The 27,947-nt window shown below is 43.0% G+C and overlaps 1 protein-coding gene across 5 annotated transcripts; it reads left to right on the forward strand.

Moving 5' to 3' along the window:
• LOC122489230 (TBC1 domain family member 7) lies at positions 1-27,947 on the forward strand. 5 transcript variants are annotated; one of them, XR_006298873.1, is made up of 11 exons: positions 15-234; positions 2,085-2,204; positions 3,195-3,275; positions 6,646-6,833; positions 12,642-12,779; positions 21,048-21,193; positions 22,764-22,893; positions 23,944-24,215; positions 24,841-25,399; positions 26,132-26,262; positions 27,153-27,947. XR_006298873.1 is itself a non-coding variant. In XM_043590809.1 (8 exons), exons 2-8 carry the CDS (start codon positions 2,093-2,095, stop codon positions 24,028-24,030), a joined length of 882 nt encoding a protein of 293 aa, XP_043446744.1. In that variant the 5' UTR covers positions 1-234; positions 2,085-2,092; the 3' UTR covers positions 24,031-24,422. The 5 variants fall into 5 exon arrangements, 2 of the variants coding, with proteins under 2 accessions (XP_043446744.1, XP_043446745.1); XR_006298874.1 differs by having other exon boundaries at positions 25,280-25,399; XR_006298875.1 differs by lacking the exons at positions 24,841-25,399; positions 26,132-26,262.

Consider the following 27,947-nt stretch of genomic DNA (forward strand, 5'->3'; position numbering starts at 1 on the left):
CGGGTGCTGACGTCACGTCCGGCGACGGCGGGGGCGACCGGGCGCTGGCTAACAGGGCGCAGGTGGCCCGTAGCCTCCCTCCGCCCCGGGGGCCGCCCTCGGGCGCGCCAGTCCCCGCGGCGGCCTTCACGTCGCCTCCCCTGCCCGCCGGCCGGTCAGCGCGCTGGGCCTGGTTTCCGCCGCCTCCCCCCGGACCACTTAGTCTCAACCCGGGTGTGGTTTCCACTGCTAGAGGTGAAGCATAACAGGGAGAGTGGGACCTGGGGTCGTGGAGCAGGGTGTGTTGACTTTTCCTCAGGTGGACGCTCAGGGGCCGGCGTGTAAATTACAGGATTTTCCTCCGGGAGGACCTGTAGCCATCGTAGTGCAATCTGAGAATCGTGTGTGTAGGTAACGGGCACCGCACCGCCCTGCAGCTGTTTGCTGCTTTTAAAGAAATCCCCGAACTCATTTGGCGTTTCAGTGCTTTGGAATTTTTTATTTTAATTTTTTTAATGCTTATTTATTTTTGAGAGAGAGAGCGAGCGAGCATGAACACGGGAGGAGCAGAGAGATAGGAAGGCACAGAATCAGAAGCAGGCTTCAGGCTCAGAGCTGTCAGCGCAGAGCCCAACGAGGGGCTCGAACTCACAAACCGCGAGATCACGACCTGAGCCAAAGTCTGATGCTCACCCGCTGAGCCACCCTGGAATTTTTGTTTTTTGTTTCGTTTTTGTTTTTGTTTAAAACGTGTGGTCCCCAAAGCTCAGAACCCTTTAGAATTTCTCCTTTTTAACGAATCTTTACCTTTCCTGAGACCGAAGGGGTGCAGAGTTTTCGATAAGGAAGACCTTGGCTTGTCTGGAACTCAACCCTCCCTTCCTCGCTGGGGACTTGTCAGGATTTCTAAAACCTGAGGATTAGACTCCTTTTTGCACTGACATTTTAAGTATTTGATTTCAGGCAGTGCAATACTTTCTGAAAAAATGCCTTACATCCATTTTATTCTTAAAATGCCAACCTGATCTCACCTTTCCCCCGATGTCTTGCAGTCAGTCCTATGAACGTTATTGTGAAAGAACCTGACACCGCTGAACTTTTTGAGTCCCAATGCCAGATTTTAAGTCGTTATTCTGTCTTCAGTTCTGTGGCATCGTTTATTAATAGGCTTCACTCCTGCCCCCCTTCTGGCTTACAGTTCAGTGCTGTTCGTCTCCTGTGGGCTCTGATTTCGATAACTGCATTTGGTAGGATTGTGTTTAAAGGAAAACTAAGTGAGAAGCTTGTTTTGTTGTTGTTGTTGTTGTTTTTACTTTCTTTATAGTTTAATTTTTTTATTTCACAGAATGCCCATTTGAAAATATGGCTAAGCAAAAGAAAGAAAATCACCCGGAATCCTACCTAAAGACACATTGCCAGCATTTTAGAATACAGTTTCATTTTTTTAATGCAGAATATTTGTAAAAACAAAAACAATTCCTAGTGGAGACTGTTTGGTAACCCCTTTCGTATGACGTCTTGTCCTCGTATTTCACTAGTGTGTTTTTTTTTTTTCCTTCTTTTCTTTGAACGTGTATAATGGCCAGGAACTCCCATAAGTAAAGTAGGAGCCTTAGTGCATGCACCTTGTGAAATCTATTTTAGCAGCTCAGAGGACTTCAGTTTTATGTCCTGGTTTTTGGCCAAGGAACATAGGTGAGGTGGTGTTAGTTGTTTAAAATGAGACATTTAGGGGCGCCTGGGTGGCTCAGTATTTAAGTGACTCTTGATTTCAGATCAGGTCATGATCTCACGGTTTGTGAGATCCAGCCCTGTTCATCTCTGTGCTGACAGCGTGGAGCCTGCTTGGGATTCTCTCTCTCTCTCTCTCTCTCTCTCTCTCTCTCTCTCTCTCTCTCTGCCCCTCCTTTTCTCTCTCTCTCAAAATAAGTGAATAAACATTAAAAAAAATAGATAATGTTGAGTCCTATGCAAAGGCAGCCAGTTTATTTTAGTATATTGAATTCGTGGGGAATTTTGAGAAAATCATTGGAAAAGTTCCCAAATTGTCCAGTCTCTGTTTTTAAGCTCACTCTTTCCCTCTCCCTACTCTTTCTCTCTCCAAGAATGAAACATGACTGAGGACTCTCAGAGAAACTTCCGTTCAGTGTATTATGAGAAAGTGGGGTTTCGTGGAGTTGAAGAAAAGAAATCATTGGAGATTCTCCTAAAAGATGACCGGCTCGGTGAGTTTTACAAGTTAGGTTGAGGTTATTGGGTTTTAGTCGTCCCAGCTGTCCTGAAAGAAGTGGTATCTTGAAAGACATTCAGAAGTATTTGTTACCTGCTGTATCTTTTACTGATAGGATGACAGGTAAATGGTGTCTTTTGGGAGAGGTTATGGATTTTTCAAGCTTCTATTTGCTGAGGCTGAGTCGGATGTCTTTGAAAGGACTGTTAAGAAGGCGGTGGTATTTTTTCTCATATTAGACCCATATATTTCCTCTGTTTTCAGAGCTGTTATCATAGCTTCTGGGTAAATTCATAGCTCTCCAGACGATTTTTCTCCGATGCAAATACCGTGAGACTACATTATGTATTGACATCTTAGTTGCTTTGTAGTAATAATAAGGTCTGTTCTGCTGACTAAAATAAACTGAACCATAGGTAAAAATAGTACTGTATATGCATAGAATGCTTCTAAAATTTCGAAACCATTTCCCTCCTGATCTTTGTGTTTTAAGCATGGCTGGAATTTGACGAGCACAGGGAATTGAGGTTCAGGACAGTTGAGTGTGGTTTATTGGAGAATGTGGGGATCTAAGGGCTGACCATGCCACTCACTAGCTCTGCTAACTAAAGTCACTTACCTGCTTGGGGCTTCAGTTTCTGCAGCTTTAAAACAATAACTACCCAACAAGCTTGCAGTGTGGATTAAATGAAATTCTGTAAATAGTAACTACTGCTAATGTGACACAGGGAATGTAGTAATGTATGCAACATGCATCTCCTAGGCTGTGAAGCACTGATTGTTTTCAAGTAGCCAGTTGGTGAAACACCCGGGCTAGAAATCAGACCAGTGTTGCCTTTTCTAGATTTACTGACTGTAGTGGACATCCTCTGGAGAAATGTCTTACTGTACTTGAATTAAACGAACAAACAAAAAAACCGAAATGCACTTTCGTGTCGTCAGCATAAAAAGTTTCTAACCAATTGTTCTTTGTTTCTTCCTCTAGATATCGAGAAACTTTGTACTTTTAGTCAGAGATTCCCTCTCCCGTCCATGTACCGTGCGTTGGTATGGAAGGTGCTTCTAGGTATGAGACTCAAGAGTTGGAAGATTTATCTTCAAAAATGTTGAGTGATGGGATATTTGTCATTCTTATCCGTCAGGAAAGAGAGGATTCTTCTAGGCCCTTTGCTGCATATTGGGCCTAATGTCAGGAGACTGAATTATTGCTCACTGTGAAAGCCTTTAAGAAGGTGATTTCAGTAGCAGTACGTTAAATATTACTCTACGGGCGCCAGTAATAATAGAAGAGGAAGTAAGGTGTGTTCCTGAAACAAGGTGCGGGGAGAGCATCCAACGGGAGAAAGAGCTGGCCTGGGCTTCACTGTCAACTGGGTAAACCTGAGGAAGACCCCGGCGAGGCCTCAGCTCTTGCACCTGTAAAATGAGGTTACTGAGCTAAATTAAATTAACTCCTCGGTTGTGGCTCTCAATTTGTTATTTCTGTGATTCCCAGCTCTAGGGGGGTCTAACTTCCCGATGAGTGCTAGCAGAGTCAGAAAGAAATGGAGGAGTTTTTACTTCCTAGAAGCATAAATGGATACATTCCAGTGACGAGTGGCTGAAGGAGAAGGAGAAACGCGCCTGCTCAGTTTCTGTGGGAGAACAAGTGTATCAGGGGCCACAGGTGACTGGCCTTTTGAGCCAAGCGTTTCTTCCTCGATTTCTGCCGGGCCTGCTGATGCTTATAATACCTGTCCGTTGCCATCCTCCTTTTCTTTCTTCCTTAAACAAACAAACAATTCGAGTAATCGCCAAATTCTCCTGTGAGGTAGGTATTAATATCCCAGTTTTGCAGATGGGGAAAAAAAAGACTGCAAGGCTAAATCCCTTGCCTGGGGCCTTCTAGTCTGTAAGTGGCAGAGCCAGGATTCGAACTTAGGTTGGTGGAGCCCGTTTGAAGGTAAGATAGACCGTCGGCCTCGTTCTCTTTCCAAAACGTACTGTATTTGCAGGACTTGAGACATCTGCTGTCCTAAGTCTGATCATGTAATGTGGAGGCAGCGAGCAAGCACAGTCCATTCTAGAAAGTGGAATGCCTTGCTTTGTTGTGCATCCCGACAGTCTTTGAGCACTCGTATGTCTGGTGGGTAACAGTGCCGTTACTGCCCAGAGAGCAGGTATCAACTATTTTAGTTTTTCTTACATCTTGAGCCTTTGTTCTTAAATCTTGGTGTTTCCAGTGGCCATCAACATAAATGCCTTCCAGGGATGCTGACACTCTTTCTGCTGGGAAATACTATGTGTCTTATTAGTTACTAACACCAGTGGATTGGGTGGGAGACGTACAGTTGTGCTTTGTGACACCTCGAGAGTGTCCAGGCTTGTTCGTCACCCCTGTTTTCCCCACTTGTCTTTACCAGGTAAGTCTTTGTTGTTATTTTTGTGGTAAAGACACTGGAGATTTGGAGCCGCCATGCCGTGTAAGGAGACGGGCTGACTTTTCCTAGAACAGGGGTTGATTACTCAGGGACCTTGTCAGGCCTGCTGATACCATTTCAGGTAACTATCAGAACTTTAGAACTAGCTCTTTGAGGTTGAACATGGGAGGCACTGTGCTGCCTCAAGTAGTATGAGGAGGGTGTAATTACAGCTGTTTAATCTTTATTAGCCCAGATTTGGAGGACATGTTAGTGTATTCCCTTGGCTTTTGCGGAAGCCTGGTACGGAACTCCAAAGCTAAGGTAGGTGAAGCTTTCTGTCAGGACAAAGAACATTTAAGCGAGTTAGGTTCTGATGTTAACATTGCGTCATGTTAGCTAAAGTCTCTTGCGCTCACCCACCTTTTGTTTTCCAGACTGTTCTTTAGCATACTGTATCTGTGGTGTTTTCTACTAAAAGAGTGATCCTTATCAGATGTACGCTAACACTTAACGCTAGTTCAGTATGTGTTGTGTACTTTCGAAGCACTTTATATAACTTTTTATTCATTACAGCAACTGTATGACACATATTATTAGTCTCATTTTTCAGATGGAGAAGCTCAGCCTTCTCTAAGGGGAGATTGAGTAAGTGGCCGACAGCTGTCCAGCCACTTAATTGTAGAGTTAGAGTTCAAACCCAGGAACTTGGACTCCAGAGTCCATGTTCCTGTACAGTCTTGTTACATTTAATGAGGCCGGAATAAATACGTTTTTTTTTTATAGCAGAATTTAGAGCCTTGAAAATTCATTGTCAGCGTTTTACAAACCTGTTTGACCCCGGCATCCTTCTTTTCATGCGGGCTTTTAGGGCTCGTGTTGTGCAGAAGATGCTCGTGAGATGCTTACCCATCCCATTTCCCACCTCTGACAGCTGAGGAAACAAGTTCCCAGAGAGACACTTTGAGAGTCCTGGTGTTCTCACACGTGGGACTAGAAACTATGTTTGCTAAAAGCCTGTCCGGTGCTCCTCCCACTATGCTTTTCCCATGCCATTTGTTTGTAAAAAAGATGGTTTTTGCCCCCAAACCTCATAGGTAGGCATGTTTAAATGAGTCAGTGAGCATAAAATGGCATCAGAATATGATGTAAGGTGGTCTCATCAGTGAAAATCAGAGATTTTTGTGGTCCCGAAGCTAGGCTACTTTGTGAGCAAGTTTTGATCATCGGGGAAGAGAAGGATTTGATAAGTTGGTGCTGGTCCTGAGATGAGGGGCCTGTATGGTTGGCTAGGGCAGCCATAACTAAATACCACAGACCGGGCTGCTTAAACAACAGTTTATGTTCTCTCAGTTCTGGAGACTGAGAAATCCAAGATCAAGGTGCTGGCTGGTTTGGTTCTTGGTGAGGCCTCACTTGGCTTGTAGATGGCCACCATCCCAATCTGTCCCCACATGGCAGAGAGAGAGAGAGACAGCAAATGTATCTCTTCCTTCTCTTGTAAGGGCCGGAGCTCTGTTGGATTGCAGTCCACCCTTACAGCCTCATTTAACCTTAATCTCCTTCTAGGCGCTGTCTCCACATTTAGCCACACTGGGGTGGAGCTTTAACATCTGCATTTTGGGGGAAGCATTTCAGTGCATAGCAGGAGCAACATGCAAAAACTGGAGACCAGTCTGTAGGAGCCGAGGGTGGCCCCGGGCTGACAACCATACATTTAATTAAATCATCTTGATGATTGATGTGGTTATCTTAAGTTTAAGTGGCACACTTATTCAAGGGCTTTATGATGCCATTTCATTTCTCTTAAATATCAATGGTGCAGGTACCATTGAAATAATGATAGTATTTAAATTTAAGATTGTTTTATATAGAGAGAATTTCTAAAACAGAATCTGTATGGTAACTAAATATCTGTGTGATTCTAGTCTGATTGTAATGGGCAGCTTCTCACTTGATTCTCTCCAACAAAGGGGGGATTTGGATTTGCATCTCAGTGTTTTTGCCCTTTCTTTCCCCCCCTCCGTCTCCATATAGGGATCCTGCCTCCACACCATGAGTCCCATGCCCAGGTGATGTTGTACCGCAAGGAGCAGTACTGTGACGTCCTTCACGCCCTGAAAGTCGTTCGCTGTGTCACTGAGGCCACGCCTCAGGTGGAAGTCTATCTCCGCATGTACCAGCTGGAGTCTGGAAAGTTGCCTCGAAGTCCTTCCTTTCCACTGGTTAGTGGTACTTTTGTTGAACACTTAGTTCAAGTCTAGACTGTCCCATCCTGCTAGCATTTGACTACATCATATTTTACCTTAGAAACTCTCAGTGGCTCTCCTCTCTCTGGGCAAGAAAAGCAATACATCTTTCCCTGGCGTTCGTGGCCCTGCACATTCCTACTCAATCTAATTTTTTAAAATACATTTTATTTTGAAATAATTGCAAACTTGCAAGAATACTACTAAGAAATCCTATATACTCCTTACCCAAGTTTCTCCATCATTAATATCTTACCATGTGTGCTTTGTTGTTTTCTCTGTGTTATGTATACATATTTTCTTCTAAACCATATGAAAATAAGATGCAGACATGATATTCCATTACTTGAAATTCCTTCAGTATATACTTCCTAAAGAAAATAACACTCCCCTAGGTCACCACAGTATAGAATAACCATAGTATAATCATTGAAAACAAGAAGTTTACAGTGATACAGTATTAAGATCTGATCTTCAGACTCCATTCACATTTGACTAGTTGTCCCAATAATGCCCTGTATCACCGACCAACAAAAAGTTTTGTTCAGAACTTATCAGACTTTCTTACCAAACTTTCACCCACTAGTTTTAACCTTTGTTCATGATTTAAAAAATATTTTAAGTGTTTTAACTCTTCATTTAAAAACCATTTTAGAAATAGAAAAACTGGCAAAAATAGTATAGTGTTCCCATGTACTTTTACCTAGTGTCACCAAATGTTTCATCTTACATAATTATCAAACCCATAAAATTATCATTGATAAAATACCATGAATCTGTAGACCTTACTGAATGTCCTGCTGCTTTCCTTTTCTGGGTCTAGAATCCAGTGTGGGCTCACAGGTGGCATTTATTGCCACATCTTCATCTCCTTTCATCTGGAAAAAGTTCCTTGGTCTGTCTGTGATGACCTTGACACATTTGAAGAGTACTGGGCAGTAGAGGGTGTCTTAGTTTGGGTTCATTTGTTGCTTCCTCATGATTAAAATTCGATTATGAATTTTTGGCAGGAATACTACAGAAGAATGATACTTAATTACTGTTGCCGCTAACTTTGACCAGTTGGTTAAAGTGGTGTCGGCCCTTTTTCTTCAAAGTAAGATTATTATTTTTCCTTTTGTAACTAAGAAGTCATTTGTGAGGAGATGCTTTGAGACCAAGTCAATGTCCATCCACTAATGATTCCTGCCTGAGGTAACTTTTACTGTGCTGGTTGCCAGATGGTGATTTTCTAACTGCTTTTTTCTTCTGCATTTATTAGTTGGCATTCTTTTATAAGGAAGGGTTTTCCTTTCTCCCTCATTTATTTATTTATGCCAGAGTGAATTTATGGTTTCCTCTTTTATTCAATGGCCTGTAATCCATTACTCCTATTATTTACTTGATGTTCAGCTTGTCTCAGATTAGGCCAGTGGGAGCCCCTTCAGATCGACTCCTCTCTCTTTATGATAAGTTCCCATCGTTTTGAGCATTTCTCTACTTTCCGACACAAAAAGTATTCCCAACCCATCTTGTATTTTCTCTACCCAAGCCCCAAATCAGCTGTTTCCGTGTTGAATCAAGTGTGGTTTTACAGGGCAGCGGATGTTCTCGTGTTGTGGCTGGTGTGTGGGGCTTCTAGGTCCTGTCCGTAGACAGAGCTGGGACTCATGTGCACCTTCACTATATAGAATCACCCACACCCATTCACACACACCTAGGTGTGTTTGTGTGTCTGGCTCTGGGTGTTGGATGCCCCCTGTTCACACTGATCCCTCTGGTTCCAGTCCAGTACCACGAGTGCCTCTAGCCTTCACCCTCCTGTGTGTGTGAGTTCCTTGTCTGAGAGTTGCGAATATGAAATGCTCCAGTCCCCCTTGGTACACTTACTGATCTGCTTGTTCGTCTCGGAACCAGCACTGCCAGCTACCTCTTGGCCCTCGCCTGGAGGCCCCAACCTGCTTTTTAAACTTCCGTCTTCGACAAACCTTTACTCCAGTTACTTGGACTGCTTGCTGTTTGTAAAGGGAAAAGAAACGGAAGAGGAGAAGTTCAGGCAAAGGAATGATGATAACTCTTGGGCTTTGGCTATTTTAATGCAGTTCGAAATTCATTTTCGGCGTTTTAACTTTTTGTGTATGTGGCTAAAACACTGCTCACAATCGGGATTTGCCTGCAAGCTGTGCTCTTCAATAAAACATTTTTTTAAGTTTATTTATTTTTGAGAGGAAAGGGTGCATGCCTACGCGTGTGCACACGTAGGGGAGGCACAGAGTGAGAGACTCCCGAGCAGGCTCACACCATCAGTGCAAGCCCGATGAGGGGCTTGAACTCATGAACCATGAGATCATGACCAGAGCCAAAATCCAGAGTCAGATGTTCAACTGACTTAAGCCACCCAGGTGCCCCAAAGCTTATTATTTTTTTTAATTATTTTTTTTAATGTTTATTCTTCAGGGGGAGAGAGAGAGAGAGAGAGGGATGGAGGGAGAGAGAGAGAGCGCACGAGCACAGGAGGAGCAGAGAGAGGGAGACACAGAATCTGAAGCAGGCTCCAGGCTCTGATCTGCCAGCACAGAGCCCGACACGGGGCTCCAACCTACGAACCGTGAGATCATGACCTGAGCTGAAGTCAGACACTCAACTGACTGAGCCACCCAGGCGCCCCCCAAAGCTTATTTTTTTCATTGCAGTTTACAGCCTACCAGTCAGTATAGCACTTTGAGAGTTTTGACTTATTCGTTCTTTTTGAAGTTAATGATGTGATTCCCACGGATAGAGCTTAGGTTGTTGTCCACTTTTGTTAAGTTTATCAAGAGAGAACTGAAAATAATTGGAACTCTTAACAAACGTCTTTAAACTTTGCTTACCTCTGACAAAGCGAAGTGGATAGTTCTCTGCAAGTTCTTAAATTATATATTAAATGAGGCTAGACTATCTATTAGTTCAAGAAACCTAAGTGATGGGTCTCATCCCTACTCAGCTGGTCCGTGCTCCAAGCCGACACTTCTACTGCGGCCTGTGGCAAGTGTGACCTCAAAGTGTTGGTGTTGGCTCTGCCCCCACATCTCCCCAGTCATTGAGCCCCACGCAGCCTCTTTAGTATTCCTATATAGCAGAGTGCGTGACAGTGCTCGACACAGGCCTGGGAACACGGTCGAGGACATTGGTCCTCCTCCCTGGCCTCTCAGACCGTCCTGGAGCCAGTGAGCTGCCACATTCGGGAGCCCCCGGCAGTGTCCAGTATTGGGTGGGAGTCTGGGAAGGGAGTCTCCCTTCTTCTTTCTCTTCCTCTGACATTAAATGTTAAGAAAATGTTATTTTCTGTGATTCTCTTACTCTTGACATTTTCTAGAATATTAAGGAGTTGAAAGGAGACCTAAAATGAAATGCTTTTATTAAAATAGGAATTTTGGCCATGAATAGCCAAAGCAATCTTGAAAAAGAAAACCAAAGCAGGAGGCATCACAATCCCAGACTTCAAGCTATACTACAAAGCTGTAATCATCAAGACAGTATGGTACTGGCACAAGAACAATCAATGGAACAGATCAATGGAACAGAATAGAGAACACAGAAATGGGCCCACAAACGTATGGCCAACTAATCTTTGACAAAGCAGGAAAGAATATCCAATGGAATAAAGACAGTCTCTTCAGCAAGTGGTGCTGGGAAAACTGGACAGAGACATGCAGAAGAATGAACCTGGACCACTTTCTTACATCATACACAAAAATAAACTCAAAATGGGTGAAAGACCTCACTCAACATAAGACAGGAAGCCATCAAAATCCTCGAGGAGAAACCAGGCAAAAACCTCTTGATCTTGGCCGCAGCAACTTCTTACTCAACACGTCTCCGGAGGCAAGGGAAACAAAAGCAAAAATGAACTACTGGGACCTCATCAAATTAAAAGCTTCTGCACTGTAAAGGAAACAATCAGCAAAACTAAAAGGCAACTGACAGAATGGGAGAAGATATTTGCAAACAACATATCAGATAAAGGGTTAGTATCCAAAATCTATACAGAACTTATGAAACTCAACACCCAAAAAAACACATAATCCAGTGAAGAAATGAGCAGAAGACATGAATAGACACTTCTCCAAAGAAGACATCCAGATGGTCAACCGACACATGAAAAAATGTTCCACATCACTCATCATCGGGGAAATACAAATCAAAACCACAATGAGATACCACCTTACACCTGTCAGAATGGCTAACATTAACAACTCAAACAACAACAGATGTTGGCGAGGGTTCAGAGAAAGAGGATCTCTTTTGCATTGTTGGTGGCAATGCAAGCTGGTGCAGCCACTCTGGAAAACAATATGGAGGTTCCTCAAAAAACTAAAAATAGAACTACCCTACAACCCAGCAATTGCACTACTAGGCATTTATCCAAGGGATACAGGTGTGCTGTTTCGAAGGGACACATGCACCCCTATGTTTATAGCAGCACTATCCACAATAGCCAAAGTATGGAAAGAGCCCAAATGTCCATCGATGGATGAATGGATAAAGAAGATGTGGCATACATACACGATGGAGTATTACTTGGAGAGCAAAAAGAATGAAATCTTGCCTTTTGCAACTACATGGATGGAACTGGAGGGTATTATGCTAAGCGAAATTAGAGAAAGACAAATATATGACTTCACTCATGTGAGGACTTTAAGACACAGAACAGATGAATACAAGGGAAGGGAAGCAAAAATAATATAAAAACAGGGAGGGGGACAAAACTCGTAAATGTGGAGAACAAACAGAGGGTTGCTGGAGGGGTTGTGGGGGGGGATGGGCTAAATGGGTAAGGGGCATTGAGGAATCTACTCCTGAAATCATTGTTGCACTAGATGCTAATTTGGATGCAAATAAAAAAAAAATCCTGGAATGGAAAAAAGGATATTGGTGGTGGTGGGGTGGGGGGGGGGTGGGGGGGACTAATAAAATCCAAATAAAGCATAGAGCTTAGTTCATAAAAAAAACAAAATGGGAATTTTGATTTAACTTGGAGCTTTTAAGAGGAATAGAAAGATGCTTTTTAGTTTGTTTTTAACACTAAAATCCTTTGGCTGTTAAATCCTAGATGAAAACATAATTTTGTGTACGATATGTTTGAAAACAAAATAGGTTTTAGTAGATTGTAGTTTTTATAAGATTACCTTGTTTAAATTTACTTGAAGGTTTATGTTCATATTTTGAGTATTGACACAATGTTTGAGAAATGCCATTTTTCTCATTCCTAAAATTCTGATTCTAGGGACATTTTAACTTATTAGTTGCTTAAAGACAGAACAAAATTCTAAAGGTATGTATGAATGCTTTCCAATAAAGAAAATGCTTTATTAGTCTTCTTGGAGTCATCTGATTTTTACAAATTACTGTATTAACAGATGTCTCCGGTTACTGTTTATGATATTTATCACATCCTTTTGGAAGAAATTCTTTTCTAGCCCTGAGAATATTTTTGGGTGGAGAGAGCCAGCACTTTGCTTATGATTTATGTTTTCTTTGATGATCTTAAATGTTAGAAAGTGGAAGATCTCTGAGTGCTTAATCTGAAACTTGGGCAGTCATGAGCACCACTGATCCAAATAAATTTCTCTGGTTACCCAATCTTATCTCCGCCTTAGTCTTCTGTTTAGTCATGGACCATGTGCTTTTCAGTTCCACTTTGATTTATTAATGCAGCCTCTTCAAAAGTTAGGGGGTAAGGTTTCATTTTCATCAAAGAAATATGTATTCCTCTCTTCTGCTGGCTTCCGCCCTTTAACCCGAGATTTATTACTAATCTTTCAGGAGCCAGAAGATGAAGTATTTCTTGCCATTGCCAAAGCCGTGGAAGAGATGGTAGAGGACAGTGTCGACTGTTACTGGATCATCCGATGCTTTGTGAACCAATTAAATAACAAGTACCGGGAGTCTTTACCCCAGCTGGTGAGGGATGCTTTTCTTTCTCTTGAGGGTAGCGGTGGACAGTGGTACTAGGGACATAGCCTTACTTCCTGGTGCTGCTGCAATTATGAGCGGACTCTCTACAAACTGTTTTCCGTAAAAGGTCAAACAGTAACTATTTCCAGATGGTCTCTGTGTCTCTGTTGCAAACACTCAGCTCTGCTGTTGTTGCACAGAAGCAGCCATTGACAATGCATGAAAGAATGGTCGGGTGCATCTGGCCTGCTGCAGGCCATAGTTTGCAACCTCTGCTCTTTTGTATTCCTTATCCCGGTCTAGAATATGCTGGATTTATCTAAGCTTGCCTCTCTGTTACTTAAGGTTTACGTTTGGCTGCATATAACGGATAGCCTAAATAATAGAAGCTTTATCTTTTTCTCTGCTGTAACCAGGAGTCTAGAGGGAAGGCAGTCCAGAGCGGGTGCCATAGTGCCATGATATCTGCGGGGACCCAGGCTCCTGTCCTTTTGGTCTGGCATTCTTAGGTGTGACCCTTCTTCCTCCTCTGTTCACAGATGGATGCTAGAGTGACAGCCATGACATCTATGATCTAAGATGGTAGAAAGGGAAGGGCAAAGACCAAAGGGAAGGAGTGGAAGGGACAGCCAGTCAAGTCTGTCTTCCTTGGACAGACTTTCCTTCCGCACCTCTGTTAGTGGCAGGACCATGGCACCCGGCCACCTCTGTCTGCAGCAGAGGCTGGGATCACATTGTGATCTCCTGTGAAAACAGGATTCTGTTGCTGAAGAAGGAAAGGTGACTGGATGTGACAGAGGCAGCCTGCTGGCAGCTGTGCTCTGACCCGCAAGGGCAGAGAACTACGGCCACTTGCTCCGTCAGCATAAGCCAGTGGCTCTTTGCCATTCTCTTTTTCTAGTTTTTTCCTTTATTTCTCTCATTTATAAAAATGAGTGTCTTTTTCTTTCCTTTTCTTTTTTTAAATATAATTTGTCAAATTGGTTTCCATATTGAGAACAAACTGAGGGTTGATGGCGAGTGGGGGAGGGGAAAGTGGGTGATGGCTGTTGAAGAGGGCACTTGTTGGGATGAGCACTGGGTGTTGTATGAATGTCTTTTTCTTAGATCAGTGATTTGTTCCGTTAGAAAATTCTTTTGAAATCAGTGACCGTGATAGTGGCTGCAGGGCCAGATGAGGGGGCGCTGACAGAGGCCGACTGAGCCCCGAGGATAACTGTGCTAACTACAATAGTTACCGGGGCAGTTGGCAAGACCCTTCAGCTTTGTAGAGCACTGTTACAAGAGTATTTTCTAGATTTCAGTTAAGTAAAATTTGATTTTCAGAATTTTAAAATTTAATTGACAGTTGATTTCAATAAAAATAATTCAAACATGGTGAGGGAAGCATAATGTTGGCTGCCCAATTAAATCAAAAGATCCAGATTATACCATGATTTCATTAGCTTTTCTTATTTCGTATTGGAGCAAATTCAGTAGCATTTTGCTAGTTTATTTTTAAAAAACTCTTTATTTTTTTTAACGTGTACTTATTTTAGAGAGAGAGAGCGCGCGTGCAAGTGGGGGAGGGATAGAGAGAGAGGGAGACAGAATCTGAAGCAGGCTCCAGGCTCCAAGATGTCAGCAGAGAGCCGGACGCGAGGCTTGAACTCACGAGCCATGAGATCATGACCTAACCCAAAGTCGAATGCTTAACTGACTGAGCCACCCAAGCGCCCCCCAGAATTCTTTATTTTTGATAACACAAGTAATAAGTACATTCTTGAAGTATTAAACAATCTGGATAAATCCAGTGTTCCCAAAGATCTGTACCAATACCTCCTTATCCCCTACTTTCTAAGAAGTAAATATTGTCATTAGCTCAGTGTATATATCCTATACTATCTTATGCACATTAGGATGGATGGAATGCATCCATGCACACACATATGTACACAAATATATACACATATGCCCACGTAATGATTCATGTATTTATTACATGTATAACTTTAAAAAATACATAAATATTATAACATTGTTCATATGGTGCAACAATTTTTTTTTTTTTTTGACAATGTTTTGGAATACTTCTCCACGTCAGTGCAGATCGGTAGTGTTCAGCCTTGACTTCCTATTAGCGCCACCTGGGAGCTTTTAAAAACTTACCAGTGCCTTTCCTCCACCCAAACCAATTAAGTCCGAATCTCTGGGGGTGGGTGGGGCTCAGAATTCTATGTTTTAAAAAGCAGCAGGTGATTCTCGAGTATGGCTAGGGTTGAGAGCCACTCATCCAGAACCACCTTTTTTTTTCCCTCTTAAAAATGTGATATTATTGCCTGTTATGAATTTGCCATATTTTAATATAACAGATCTGTGTTGACCGTCAGCATGCCCTTGTATATGATCCTTTAAACATACATGTTTTTGTAGGTCAGGCACCTATAAAGGGATTACTCGGTTGAAAGATGTATTTAAATTTTTTAATTGCCAGGTTGCTCACCCAGAAGGCATATCAATTTTGCTTCCCACAACAGATTAGAAGATTTTCTGTTTTCCACTCCATTGCCAATACTTGATGGTATCAGTTTCTCAAATTTTTGTTAATCTGATAGTGAACATGGTCTCCCATTTTAATTTACATATCCTCATTTTCTAGTGAGGCTGGGCAGCCTTGCATATGCTTAATGGCCACTTGTATTTGTCCACCTTTCTATTTTTTTTGCATCTTTCTTTTTAATTTGTAAGAGTTATTGATATGCTCTGCATATTTACCCCTTGTTACATATGTTGACAATACTTTCTCTCTGTCATACAGAGATTTTTCAGTGTTGATACAGTTGGATCTGTCGATATTTTTCTTTTGCTTTTTCTTATTTAGGAAGCCCTTTCTAATTCCAAGATTAAAACACAGGTTTTATTTTGAAATTTTTATTTATTTTTTTAGAGAGAGAGGGAGAAAGCATGCTTTGTTTAGAGAGAGAGAGAGAGGGTATGTGCCAGTGGGAGAGAGGGGCAGAGGGAGAGAGAGGATCTGAAGGAGATTCCATGCCCAGCATGAAGCCTGATGCAGGGCTCGATCCCATGACCCTGGGATCATGACCTGAGCCAAAATCAGGAGTTGGATGCCACCCAGGCACTCCTAAAAAACAGATTTTTAAAAAACTTTGCTCTAACTTTTAAAAATATTTATTTATTTATTTAAATTTATGTATTTATTTTGAGAGAGAGCATGAGCAGGGGAGGGGCAGAGAGAGAGGGAGAGAGAATCCCAAGCAAGTTCCCCACTGTTAGCACCGAGCTGGATGCGGGGCTCGATCCCATGAATCAGGAGATCACCTGAGCCGAAATCAAGAATCAGATGCTTAACCAGATGCCTAACCGACTGAGTCACCCAGACGCCCCTAAAAATATTTATTTATTTATTTATTTATTTATTTATTTATTTATTTATTTATATTTTATTTATATTTTATTTTATTTTATTTTTTAAATATAGTTCATTGTCAAGTTGGCTAACATACAGTGTATACAGTGTGCTCTTGGTTTTGGGGGTAGATTCCCATGGTTCATTGCTTACATACAACACCCAGTGGTGATTCCAACAAGTGCCCTCCTCAGTGCCCATCACCCATTTTCCCCTCTCCCCCACCCCATCCTCAGTTTTTTCTCTGTATTTAAGAGTCTCCTGTGGTTTCTCTCCCTCCCTCTCTGTTTGTAACTATTTTTTTTTTTTACCCCTTCCCCCATGGTCTTCTGTTTCTCAGGACCACATATGAGTGAGAACATACCGTATCTGTCCTTCTCTGCCTGACTTATTTCACTCAGCATAATACCCTCCAGTTCCATCCACCTTGTTGCAAATGGCAGGATTTCATTCTTTCTCATTGCCAAGTAGTATTCCATTGTGTATATAAACCACATCTTCTTTATCCATTCATCAGTTGATGGTCATTTAGGCTCTTTCCATAGTTTGGCTATTGTTGAAAGTGTTGCTATAAACATTGGGGTACAAATGCCCTTGTGCATCAGCACTCCTGTATCCTTTGGGTAAATTCCTAGTAGTGATATTACTGGGTCATAGGGGCAGATCTATTTTTAATTTTTTGAGGAACCTCCACACTGTTTTCCAGAGTGACTGCACCAGTTTGCATTCCCACCAGCAGTGCAAAAGGGTTCCTCTTTCTTCACATCCTCGCCACACTGTTGTTGCCTGAGTTGTTAATGTTAGCCATTCTGACTGGTGTGAGGTGGTATCTCATTGTGGTTTTGATTTGTATTTCCCTGATGATGAGTGATGAGCATCTTTTCATGTGTCTGTTGGGCATCTGGATGTCTTCTTTGGAGAAGTGTCTGTTCATGTCTTCTGCCCATTTCTTCACTGGATTATTTGTTTTTTGGGTGTGGAGTTTGATAAGTTCCGTATAGATTTTGGATACTAACCCTTTATCTGAGATGTTGTTTGCAAATATCTTCTCCCATTCTGTCAGTTGCCTTTTAGTTTTGTTGTTTCCTTTGCTGTGCAGAAGCTTTTTATCTTGATAAGGTCCCAATAGTTCATTTTTGCTTTTAATTCCCTTGTCTTTGGAGATGTGTCAAGTAAGAAATTGCTGTGGCCAAGGTCAAAGAGGTTGTTGCCTGTTTTCTTCTCTAGGGTTTTGATGGTTTCCTGTCTCACATTCGGGTCTTTAATCCATTTTGAGTTTATTTTTGTGTATGGTGTAAGAAAGTGGTTCAATTTCATTCTTCTGCATGTTGGTATCCAGTTCCCCCAGCACCATTTGCTAAAGAGACTGTCTTTTTTTCCATTGGATACTCTTTCCTGCTTTGTCAAAGATTAGTTGGCCATACATTTGTGGGTCCAATTCTGGGTTCTCTATTCTACTCCTTTGGTCTATGTGTGTGTTAAACCTTTTAGAATTTAGTCCGTTAATTTGTGAAAGGATTTATCTTTGTGCCTGACATCAGACTCAGATTTGACTTTGTTTGTTGGTTGTTAACTGCAGTAAACCTTTTTCCACTTCCTCTTTCTGTTTGACAGTTATTAAGAACGTGCTTCATGCCAGGAAGTTTGCTTTATTAATGAAAACTTAATTTTAACGCACATCTTTGTTTTTATGGGTGAGGAAACTGAAGCACAGAGCAGTTAAGTACCTTGTCCAAAGTTAAACAATTAGGAAACAGAACTGCCTACCATTTACAGTGTCGGTTCATTCTTACTTTTCACAGATCTGAAATGCCACCTTTATTATATACTGGATTTTCATATATACTTATATCTCTTTCTAGACTTTTTTTTCCCCCCTCAGTCTATTCCTGGGCCCACACCATATGAGTCATTTAATATAGCTTCCTAGTATGTTTTGGTACCTGGCAGGGTAAACTCCCTCATATTGTTGTTCTGTTTCAAAAGTGCTCTGGCTATGCTTGAACTCTTTTTGCTTTTTAGAAATGAATTTTAAATCAGCAAGATACTTAATGCCTCCTAAGTTGATTTCTTCATTTTCAAAAGAGAGGTTTATTTTAATATGTATGTTTATAGTACCCAGCACATAGTTTTAAATTGTTATGAAGCTTTTTTTTAAAGTTCTTCAGAATGTGTAAGAAAAGTTAAATTTCCTTTGCGTTGCTGTTTGATTTACTCATTTACTTGAACTTTTCTCTTTATTTAAACTGTGTTTGGTCTACCTTAAAATTTGCATTACTGTGGTTAGGTCGACCTCTTCTTCCTGGATTTTGTTAAAGGAGAGTTTTTATAATCTTTCCTATCATCATCAGGTTTTTGTTATCAACTAAAGTGGTTATCACAAAGCACAGCTTGGTTTGTAATCCTAGCGAAATGCATATGCAATGGGCAGTGATGGGTTTTTGGCATCAGAAGACAAGACTCGATCTGGTGATGACACATTGATCATGTTGCGGTATTCTGATTCATAGGCTTACATCACAGCCACTCCTCTCTCTACAAGCTTTAGGAATTTCTGCTCTTTGACAAGGTCTCTCCAGCAGGGAGAAGAGAAACCATCCTGTGATGTGGATGGCCTCCCTCGTTAATCTCTTTTCAGAGCAGACTGTCTGTAAGCCATCTCAGACTTAATTGTGTGTAGTCATTAAAGTAAGTGAGTTTCCTTTCATTGCCATTGCTGTGCTTGTTAAGCCAGAGAGTGTGCAGGTGCGTGTGCGCACAAGCTGGGAGGGACAGGAAAACAGTCGGATGCTATACGGTCTGTACATTATCAGTAGTGAGTATAAGTGATCTTTATATCCTTCATTATTCTTTACCGTATTTTCGAGATTTCTTATAATGAACATATTATAAATCGAGAAAAAATGTTTACAAAAACTTAATAAGACTGGCAAAAAGATGTACATTGAGTGATTATCAACATGTTGACAGGGACGCCTGAGTGGCTCAGTGGGTTAAGTGTCCGGCTTTGGCTCAGGTCATGATCTTGTGGTTCATGGGTTCGAGCCCCGCATCGGGCTCTGTGCTGACAGCTCAGAGCCTGGAATCTGCTTTGGATTCTGTGTCTCCCTCTCTCTCTGCCCCTCCCCATTCATTCATTCATATTCTCTCTCTCTCAAAAAAAGATGTTGATTAATGTATTTCAGCATTTCATTTAATTCATGATATTCATTTACTCACAATTCTGTGTTGAGTGCTTACAATGCTGAGTAATGTTCTAGGTACCAGAAAACTAGCAGTGAACAAAATAGATACACAGTCTCTGCCCTTAGTGAGCTGACACTGTGGTGAGGGAAAAAGGTAATGGTTTAAAATTTTCACTCCTCCCTATTATTTGTACTGACTTTTAGATGAGAGTTTGTTTGCTATGGGACGTAACATATAAATGCTTGATATATGTGTTTTCATCCATGTTTGTGAAAAAACATTCCATTGGCAGAACCAACGAAAATTCTAGAATAGGATTTTAGAGGTGAAAGGCGAGGACAAGAGTCCTTTGACTTGTACTTTGGAGAAAAGCTTCCGGTTTTCGGGGAGTTGTGTGTAGTGTTCTTGAGAAGCTCTAGGAATTACTAGGTCGTGTAGGAAAGTTGGTTAAACAGAAAAAATTCAAGATCCCCTGAGAGAGGAGAAAACTGGGCCCCATATTAATATGTGGGCCTCTCTTTGCCTGGTTCGCTCCTGTCATTCTTTATAAGCCAACTCACATGTCACCTTTCTGGGAGACTGTTGATGGCTTCTAAAAGCTGGGTTAGGATTCCCACCTCGACGTGTCCAGCATCCTGTGCTTTCCCCATGATAGCTTTATTACATGTTTGTCTCAAGCAGACTGCAAGCTCCTTGGAGGCAGGGGCTTCATATTTTCTTTCACTCTGTTCCCTGTATGTAGCATAGTGTTTGCTGTAGTGAACATGGTAAGGGATATGAATTACTTCTTTGGCTGAGATGCAGATATTTAGGAAAATAAACATTTGTATTTGCTTAGGTGATATGGGATGTGGTTTTTTTTTTGTTTTTGTTTTTGTTTTGGATAGGGAATATAGACTTCAGAGTTTGCAGAGTTTGACCCCCAGGCTCCATTCTTGGCCAGCGGACTCTCAATGCAGCGGCTTGTGCAAGGTGGATTTGGCTGGTCTGGGAGCCAGCTTTGTTAGCTCTCCCAGCTCCTAGAATTGGCTGCTGCTTAACCTTCTGTGGGAGAGGCTACCAGATGGAATCCAGGCTCTTCGTTCCCTTCCCGTTATTTCTCTGCCTCCTGAGAGTTCTCCTGCACGTGGGGTTCAGAGTTCCTCCTGTGGATGTCTCTTGTAGGAGTGTCTTTGGCATGGTGCACAGCAGTGCTCAGCATGGGTCGGGATCAGTGTGGCCAGGGACGGGTGGGCCCGTTTCACGTCCAGCTCTTTTGGTCTAGTTTTTCTGAACCCCGTCTCCCCGCTTTGGTCCCACTCTGTTTCTCTGATCTTACCCTTTCCCCTTCCCCCTTTTTCCTGAGTATATCATCTACTCTAGAGCAACCAGGAGTGTCATGGGCCATTCTTAGTTCCCCAGAACAATTGAATTTTGCTTTGGACTTTGACCTTCAGTTGAACCTTATTAGTGCCGTTAGCATTAGGGTAACAACCCGGAAAACCCTGAGCCCCAGATTGTTGATTGCTCTGATGGTGCTGACCTGGGAAACCTGCGTCACTAATGACTTGGATGAGTCTGAAATTTTGTTTTCTAGCACTTACTTGCAGTCAGCATGTACATTTTATTCACCACAGGCTGTTAAGATTGGGTAATGTTATGTCACAGGAAACGAGTAATCTCTCTTCCTCTTTAATCACTAGCCAAAGGCTTTTGAACAATACTTGAATCTGGAAGATAGCCGACTGCTGAGTCATCTGAAGACGTGTTCTGCGCTGTCCAAACTTCCTTATGATCTCTGGTTCAAGAGGTGCTTCGCAGGGTGCTTGCCCGAATCCAGTTTACAGAGGCAAGTATTTCATGGATGTTCTGAAGGCCTGGAGTCAGAGACGGGTCCTGGTTTTTCACATGATCAGCCTTCAAAGTATGAATTTGCTTTAGAACAATACCATAGTTTGAAGCGAACTTCTCTGGCAGACAACAGAGCAACACTTGATTCTACTTATTATTTATACAGTTAGAAATACTACGGGGCGCCTGGGTGGCGCAGTCGGTTTAGCGTCTGACTTCAGCCAGGTCATGATCTCGCGGTCCGTGAGTTCGAGCCCCGCGTCGGGCTCTGGGCTGATGGCTCAGAGCCTGGAGCCTGTTTCCGATTCTGTGTCTCCCTCTCTCTCTGCCCCTCCCCCGTTCATGCTCTGTCTCTCTCTGTCCCAAAAATAAATAAACGTTGAAAAAAAAAATTAAAAAAAAAAGAACTACTAGATCGTTAGTAATATTAATCTAATATGAATACAAATTGATGTTAATGCTGGAAATATTAGAATGTAACATTAGAAGACTTGAAGGCCCTCAATATGCTAGATGCTGTAGGTTATTCACATCTGAAACCGTCTCTAGGAGTATATGTGGATATAGGCTTTCCTTTGCCAGAAATGTGGGAGATCCTAATCCCAAGCAAACCTTCCTATTTCTTAGTTCCATCATGGCATCTTTAAAGTAGGCGAAGGCAGGCAGAGAGCTAAGACTCAAACTCCGTTCTCATTCAGGTCAGATATGTGCTGCCAGTAGTTCAGAGCCCCGGGCCTTGCCGCTCAAAGACCGTGTGAGGTGGTTGGGAGGGGAGGTGACATACAGAGGACATCACAAGACAGTACGTGACTAAGCACAAAGAGTGTAACACCAGCTTGAAGAATTACCAGAATAATTGTGTTTAGAGTGGTTGAGATCAATAACTAGCTCCTTAAGCTCTTAGAGAAGTTTTAGGAATTTGAACCACTGGAACCATTGCACCAATCTTATTTCAAATGATGCTTTTGTTTTCCTTAGTATTTAATGATTATATTAGCATTACACAATATTAGTGAAATCCAAACTTTGGTTTAAGACTTTCCTTCCCTAGGGGCACCCGGGCGGTTCAGTCGGTTAAGTGTCCGACTTCGGGTCAGGTCATGATCTCACGGTTCATGAGTTTGAGTCCCATGTCGGGCTCTGTGCTGACAGCTCAGAGCCTGGAACCTGCTTTGGATTCTGTCTCCTCCTCTCTCTGCCCCACCCCAGCTCACACTCTGTCTCTGTCTCTCTCTCAAAAAATTAAATAATAAACATTAAAAAAAAAAGACTTCCTTTCCCTAAAATGTCAGTTTTAAAACATTAGGGAATGGGTGTTTCGTAGATCCCTTGCAGAGCAAGTACCTTTTAGTGATTATTCCTTCTTCCCTTCCAGTGCTGATTGTGTCTGAAATAAGTTTCCAATGGCTGATTTATTTTGTTGTTTTTTTGATGATTATTTCATTATAGCTTTTCTCTGAAGTTTATACTTAAAAGAAGTAATTTGGTTTAATATTGTAATTTGAGATGTTTAGCTAAACATAAATTTCACACTCAAATGATTTTATTGTATCTTTTTGTTTTTATAGGGTTTGGGATAAAGTTGTAAGTGGATCCTGTAAGATCTTAGTTTTTGTAGCTGTGGAAATTTTATTAACCTTTAAAATAAAAGTAATGGCTCTGAACAGTGCAGAGAAGATAACAAAGTTTCTGGAAAATGTAAGTATGCTTTTTTCAAATTTGATTTTGAATCTAGAAAGGAAGTCGTTTGGGAAGCCAGATTTTTTTATTGCATCACATTCTTTCTCTGATATTTTTACATTATAAGAAATACTTTTTCCCCTTGGAAAAGTTTAGCTTAAAGTTGGTCTGTGGATTACAGTTTGCATTCTCTCTTTGGGGGATGATGGTCTGAGCAGTGAGACCGTTGTTGTGTGCACTGAAGACTAGAGTCTCCTCCCCTGATGTGACTCTCAGAAGGCTTGTTGAGAAAAGGAAGAGGTGAGGTCTGTCATGTGAGGCTGAATAATCCTTTTTAATGGAGAGGAAGCTTGCTGGTTTTTGGGCGGGGCTGGGGGGGGGGGCTTGTAAGCCTTTTCATTACTGTTACTGTCTCTGGTTGAATCCCAGCTGGGTTTGTTAATGTGCTTAAGTATATACTTAGTGCATGTTGGAAAAGGTCTAAATGAATCTCTGTGTATCTTAGAATAAATAAACTTAACTAGGCGAGAGGTAGAAGAGATTCATGGATGAATGAATCTGGATGAATTTCACTGGACCCCAGGTCTATTCTTTTTTTTTAAATTGGTCACTATTGACATTTGAATAGTGGCCTAGTAAATAGTAAGTACTAAGTGAATGTGTGATGAGTAAATGAATCATCAGCATTGTATTGGTGGCTAACAGTGCCAGGGCCCATACTAAGTATTTCTCATGGATTCTCCCATGTAATCCTAAACAGCCCTAGGAAGTGAGGCTGTCGTTTGCCCCATTGTGGAGATGGGATGTGAACTCGGGCAGCTTCGGTAACCTGCCCAGGGGCACACGGTGGGCAAGGCAGGTTTTAAACCCAGGCGGTCTGTCTAGAGCTCCTTAGTGTGTCCTCAGGTGGCCCGTGAAACAAAGATCCTGGCAGCAGCCTTTTATACGATACTCTCTGGCAAGTAGTGGAAACTCCGGTGGGAATTAAGTGCTCTGCCATAGTGAATAAGGGACATGATGAAGTTATAAACCCTGAAATTTCACAGAGACTGGTTTGCTTGTCCACAGATTCCCCAGGACAGCTCGGATGCAATCGTGAGCAAGGCCATCGACTTATGGCACAAGCACTGTGGGACCCCGGTGCACTCAGCCTGACCACTCCCGACACGTGCACGGCCTGCCAGGTCCCCCCTGAGCAGTGTGCTCTCAGGACACGGTCTACTAAACTCATTGAAAATAGGGTTCTGCTTTGGCACTCAAAGCATCATTTTTTCCAGTAAAACGATTTACGACACCTGGTGACGTTGTGTTGTGGAGCAGCATCTTTTGGGTGCACAGAGGTACAAAGTTCAACTCTGAATAGCATTTTAAAAGGGTTATTCGAAAATGCCTCTCTGTTTGCAAAGCAGTTCAGTCAGGGTGAGCGGGTGCCACGGTAGGCAGTGTATAAGCAAGCCCGCCCTGCTTCTGTCTCATTAGCACCACGCTTGTTACTTTCTAAGGTCTATTTCTGGAATAAAGAACAACTTCCTTTTGTTGACAGCTCAGATTCGGCTTTCGTTCGTGCAGTACTTGTTGAAATCTAAGCCGGCTGCTTTCTGAGGCTTTGTCTTGCCAAATCGGTTTAAATAAAAGCCTTACTTTTTTTTTTTTTCCCTCAGTTTCAGTTGGAATGAAACAGTTATTGAACAAAACATGTTTAAATTTACCTACTAGGAGAGAGAGTGCTTGCTGATGTCCTGCTGGACTCCTGCTTTTTCCTGATGGGTCATTCAATGTCGGGTGGGCTTTAGGGAGCACTCTGCCACCTAGAATTGGAATATGAGAAGTGGCGGGTTAAGTAAGGTTAACAGCTAACAGGCCTGGGCCATATTGTGCCACACGATGGTGACTGTTCATTGAGCAGTTACGGGCATTGAGAGTGGTGAGTGAGACGAGGCCCTGATTCAGCTGCCAGACCTGCAGGAGCCCGAGGGGTGAGTCGGACCCTGTACCCAGAAGAGGACGGAGACCATGAAATTATGGAGCTATAATTCGGATAATTCATTCCTTCCCTGATGTGTAAAATAACTGTTGGGAAAAAACTCAAAACGGAGTCGAGTTGTTGAAACCAGCTGGTACTTCTGTATAGTAACATATCCAAGAGTGTTTCATTTTTAAAACAAAAAAATACACCCAAAAGAAAACTTCTTAAAGCAAAATGCTGCCTACAGTTGATGCTTTGCATTCATTCAGTGACTGGCTCTGCCCCCAAAGAACTTTCCAGCCAGTTGGAGATCTGAGAGAAAACATGTAAGAAGGGATTCCTGCTCCAGTTGTCTACTATTTGGTGATTTGGGGGGATACGTGAAATTCACAGAGAAGTCCTAAAACAAAAATAATTTTATTTCTATTTAATTTATAGCTGCATAACATTAGTACAACTTTTTAGTAAAATACAGATTATAAAGTGATAGTAAATTTCAACTTCAGAAAAAGAGGAAACAAAGAATTAGCAACCTCTCAACAAGAGGACAGTTTCAAGGTATGTGCTCTTGCTTCATCCCGGATTCTGGGGGAAGACTAGCATGCCATAGAGCGGGTGTGGGAGGGCGGGGGGAGAGGGGCACAGGGGGCGCCTGGGATTCTTGGGAGGAAAGAAGCTCAGGGGGCAGGGGTATTCCTCTTTACACCTTAGGGGAGGGTCTAGATACACTGAAGGGAAGACTCTTACTGTCCTACGAAGGGATCAAAACAGAAGTATTCTGCAAGTATCTTCTGTCACAGCAGGTTGGACAAACCTTTCTGGCTATGGGCTGTGGCCTGGGGGATTTTCTTTTAAAGTGAGTCAATCTGATACCATCACCAGTTTTCTTAGAAAGCCAAATGGCTCATCTCAGCAGCAGGGTTTTTTAAGGCCCCCAGTGATAGAATAGGTGAGGGTCCAACTTCATTTTGGTATCAGAATTTTATCTTGCAGAGAGCCTAAGTATTTTGAAAACGTTTCTGCCCACTGCCTTTGGTGAGAAGGACAGCTCCTGATGAAAATCCGCCCATATTCCCATTATTCAAAACTTTCTGCCAGGATACTGCAGAATTTCCCCTCTGTTACAGCCCAGGGTTCTTGTAACCAAAACTGTTTCAGCTAATACGTGGGGGCTCTCCCTCCCTGTCCCTTGGAAAATTAATTTAACATTGTTTAGGCTTAGTCCTTCCCTTCCACAATGCCTTAACTAACACACACACACACACACACACATTCATTTTTTTTTTACAGTGTTCATAAACAGATGAAAAAGCTCTTAACTCTGCTCTGCTAGGAGATACTGAGGGCCATTGGACGGTTGGGGGGTGTGTGGCTTCTGCCTAATAACGGATGGAATCAACACATTGTCCATGGGCTTGTGGGTGTGTGTCTGACTTTACCTCAGTAAATGGGGTCTGGGTTCATTAGAGTGAAGTGCTTTTGTTGTTAACGGAAAGTTTGCCTGAAAGTCACGGGGGGACCCTCAAGTCATAGGATGTGTAGGAAGAGCCCTGAAGGCCCCCATCCTGTTACATGCCTGCCGCCATGTCTTGACTTACGTAGGAGTCCGTCCTTGGTTCTGACTTGTCCCCCGTCACGTGGTCGTCACGTCCCCGCTGTGAGGGGTTGATTTGTCTTCTCCCTAAAAATGAAGGATCTGGAGGGAAGTCCATGAGGATGAGGAGGGCAAAAACAGAGCATATATGCCCTGGACTGGCCTCTTGCTCCAAGTGACAGCCTCTGCCGGTGCCGTGAGATTTCAAGCAGGAGGCGAGCCCAGACTTCGGCAGCCAGAGGCGGCCTCTGGGAGGCTGGGGGTGTGGGCAGCCGGTGGGTCCTCCGGCTCAGCGTTTTGCGTCTGCCGGTGGTCACACCGGATAAGCCGCTTTTGTCTTCAGGTGGATGTTCTGGGTTTGGAAGGGCCAGAGGACACTGTCCTCTGCCTCGCCAGAGAGGGGACCGTGGGAGTTTTTGCAGCAGGAGTCGGCGTTCCCCCCGGTGGGTGAGACAAAGAGCTGCTTCTCCTTTAGACGCCGTGCCAAATGAAACTGCTTGTGGCTCTTGGCAGCAGCCTCACCTCCCTAGGTCTGCTGTTGGCTTCCCCACAGTCAGCGCCAGGTTGAGTGGGAGGGAGGGCTGTGGGAAGGAGGAGGGGTGGTCAGAATGGAGGGAGCTGGGAAGTTTCCTGGAGGACCACAGGGTGGGGTGGGGATGCCTGCCTTTTTCCTGCTTTCCTGATCAGCTCCTCCCTCTCCTTTTTGGTTTCTTTCAGCCTTGCCTTCTGGAGGTTAAAAAGTAAGCGGACAGTTAGTTGCCCGGTGAGGTGAGGATTCCCCACCTTGCTCCTGGGAGCCGGTCTTACTGTAGGGTAACCACAGGAGGAAGCTGGAGAATGTGATCCGAGAAGAACATGGGAAAAACCCTTCAGGCAAGCAACTTGTCCTGAACGGGCAGAACTCCAAATAGAGTATCACAGTGGGTGCTTAGTGTTCAGACCTCAGATCCCACCTGAAATGGAGGTACGAGCGTGTCGTTTACCAGGAACTTGTGTGCACACACGCCAGGGACCGCAGGCTCACACGCTCGCCTCTTGCCTCTGACCCCCCTGTTCGGTCCCTCCCGCCGCCCTCCTTCTCCCCGAGGGTTAGCAAGTAGCAACCTGGCATTTGTAGCTTTGGCGTCTCTCTTTTCCCACCTCTGCCTGCACTCGGGACTTAATGCCGTGAAGGTTTGTGAGGGAGGCAGCGAGGAGGAGGAGAGCTTTGGACAGTTCACTTCCAGATGTCAGAAGGCTGCCCTCAACGCCGTGACGAACGTCCGTCCCCACCTCCCCTTCTTCCCCTTCTCCCCCTTCTCCCCCTTCTCCCCCTTCCCTTCTGTTTGGTTCGTTTACTTTGCTAGTAGTTCTCATTCAGTCATTGAGATCGGTATGAACACACTCCTAATCATGGGCCAGGAACTGAGCCGAACTGCTGAACGAGTCACGAGTCACGAGTCACGGGGTGTCTGACCTCTTGGAGATTTTAATCACGCGGGGAAGACAGATACGAAATTAAACAAGCCCAAC

This window comes from Prionailurus bengalensis, chromosome B2, assembly GCF_016509475.1.
Source record: "Prionailurus bengalensis isolate Pbe53 chromosome B2, Fcat_Pben_1.1_paternal_pri, whole genome shotgun sequence".
Taxonomy (NCBI): domain Eukaryota; kingdom Metazoa; phylum Chordata; class Mammalia; order Carnivora; family Felidae; genus Prionailurus; species Prionailurus bengalensis.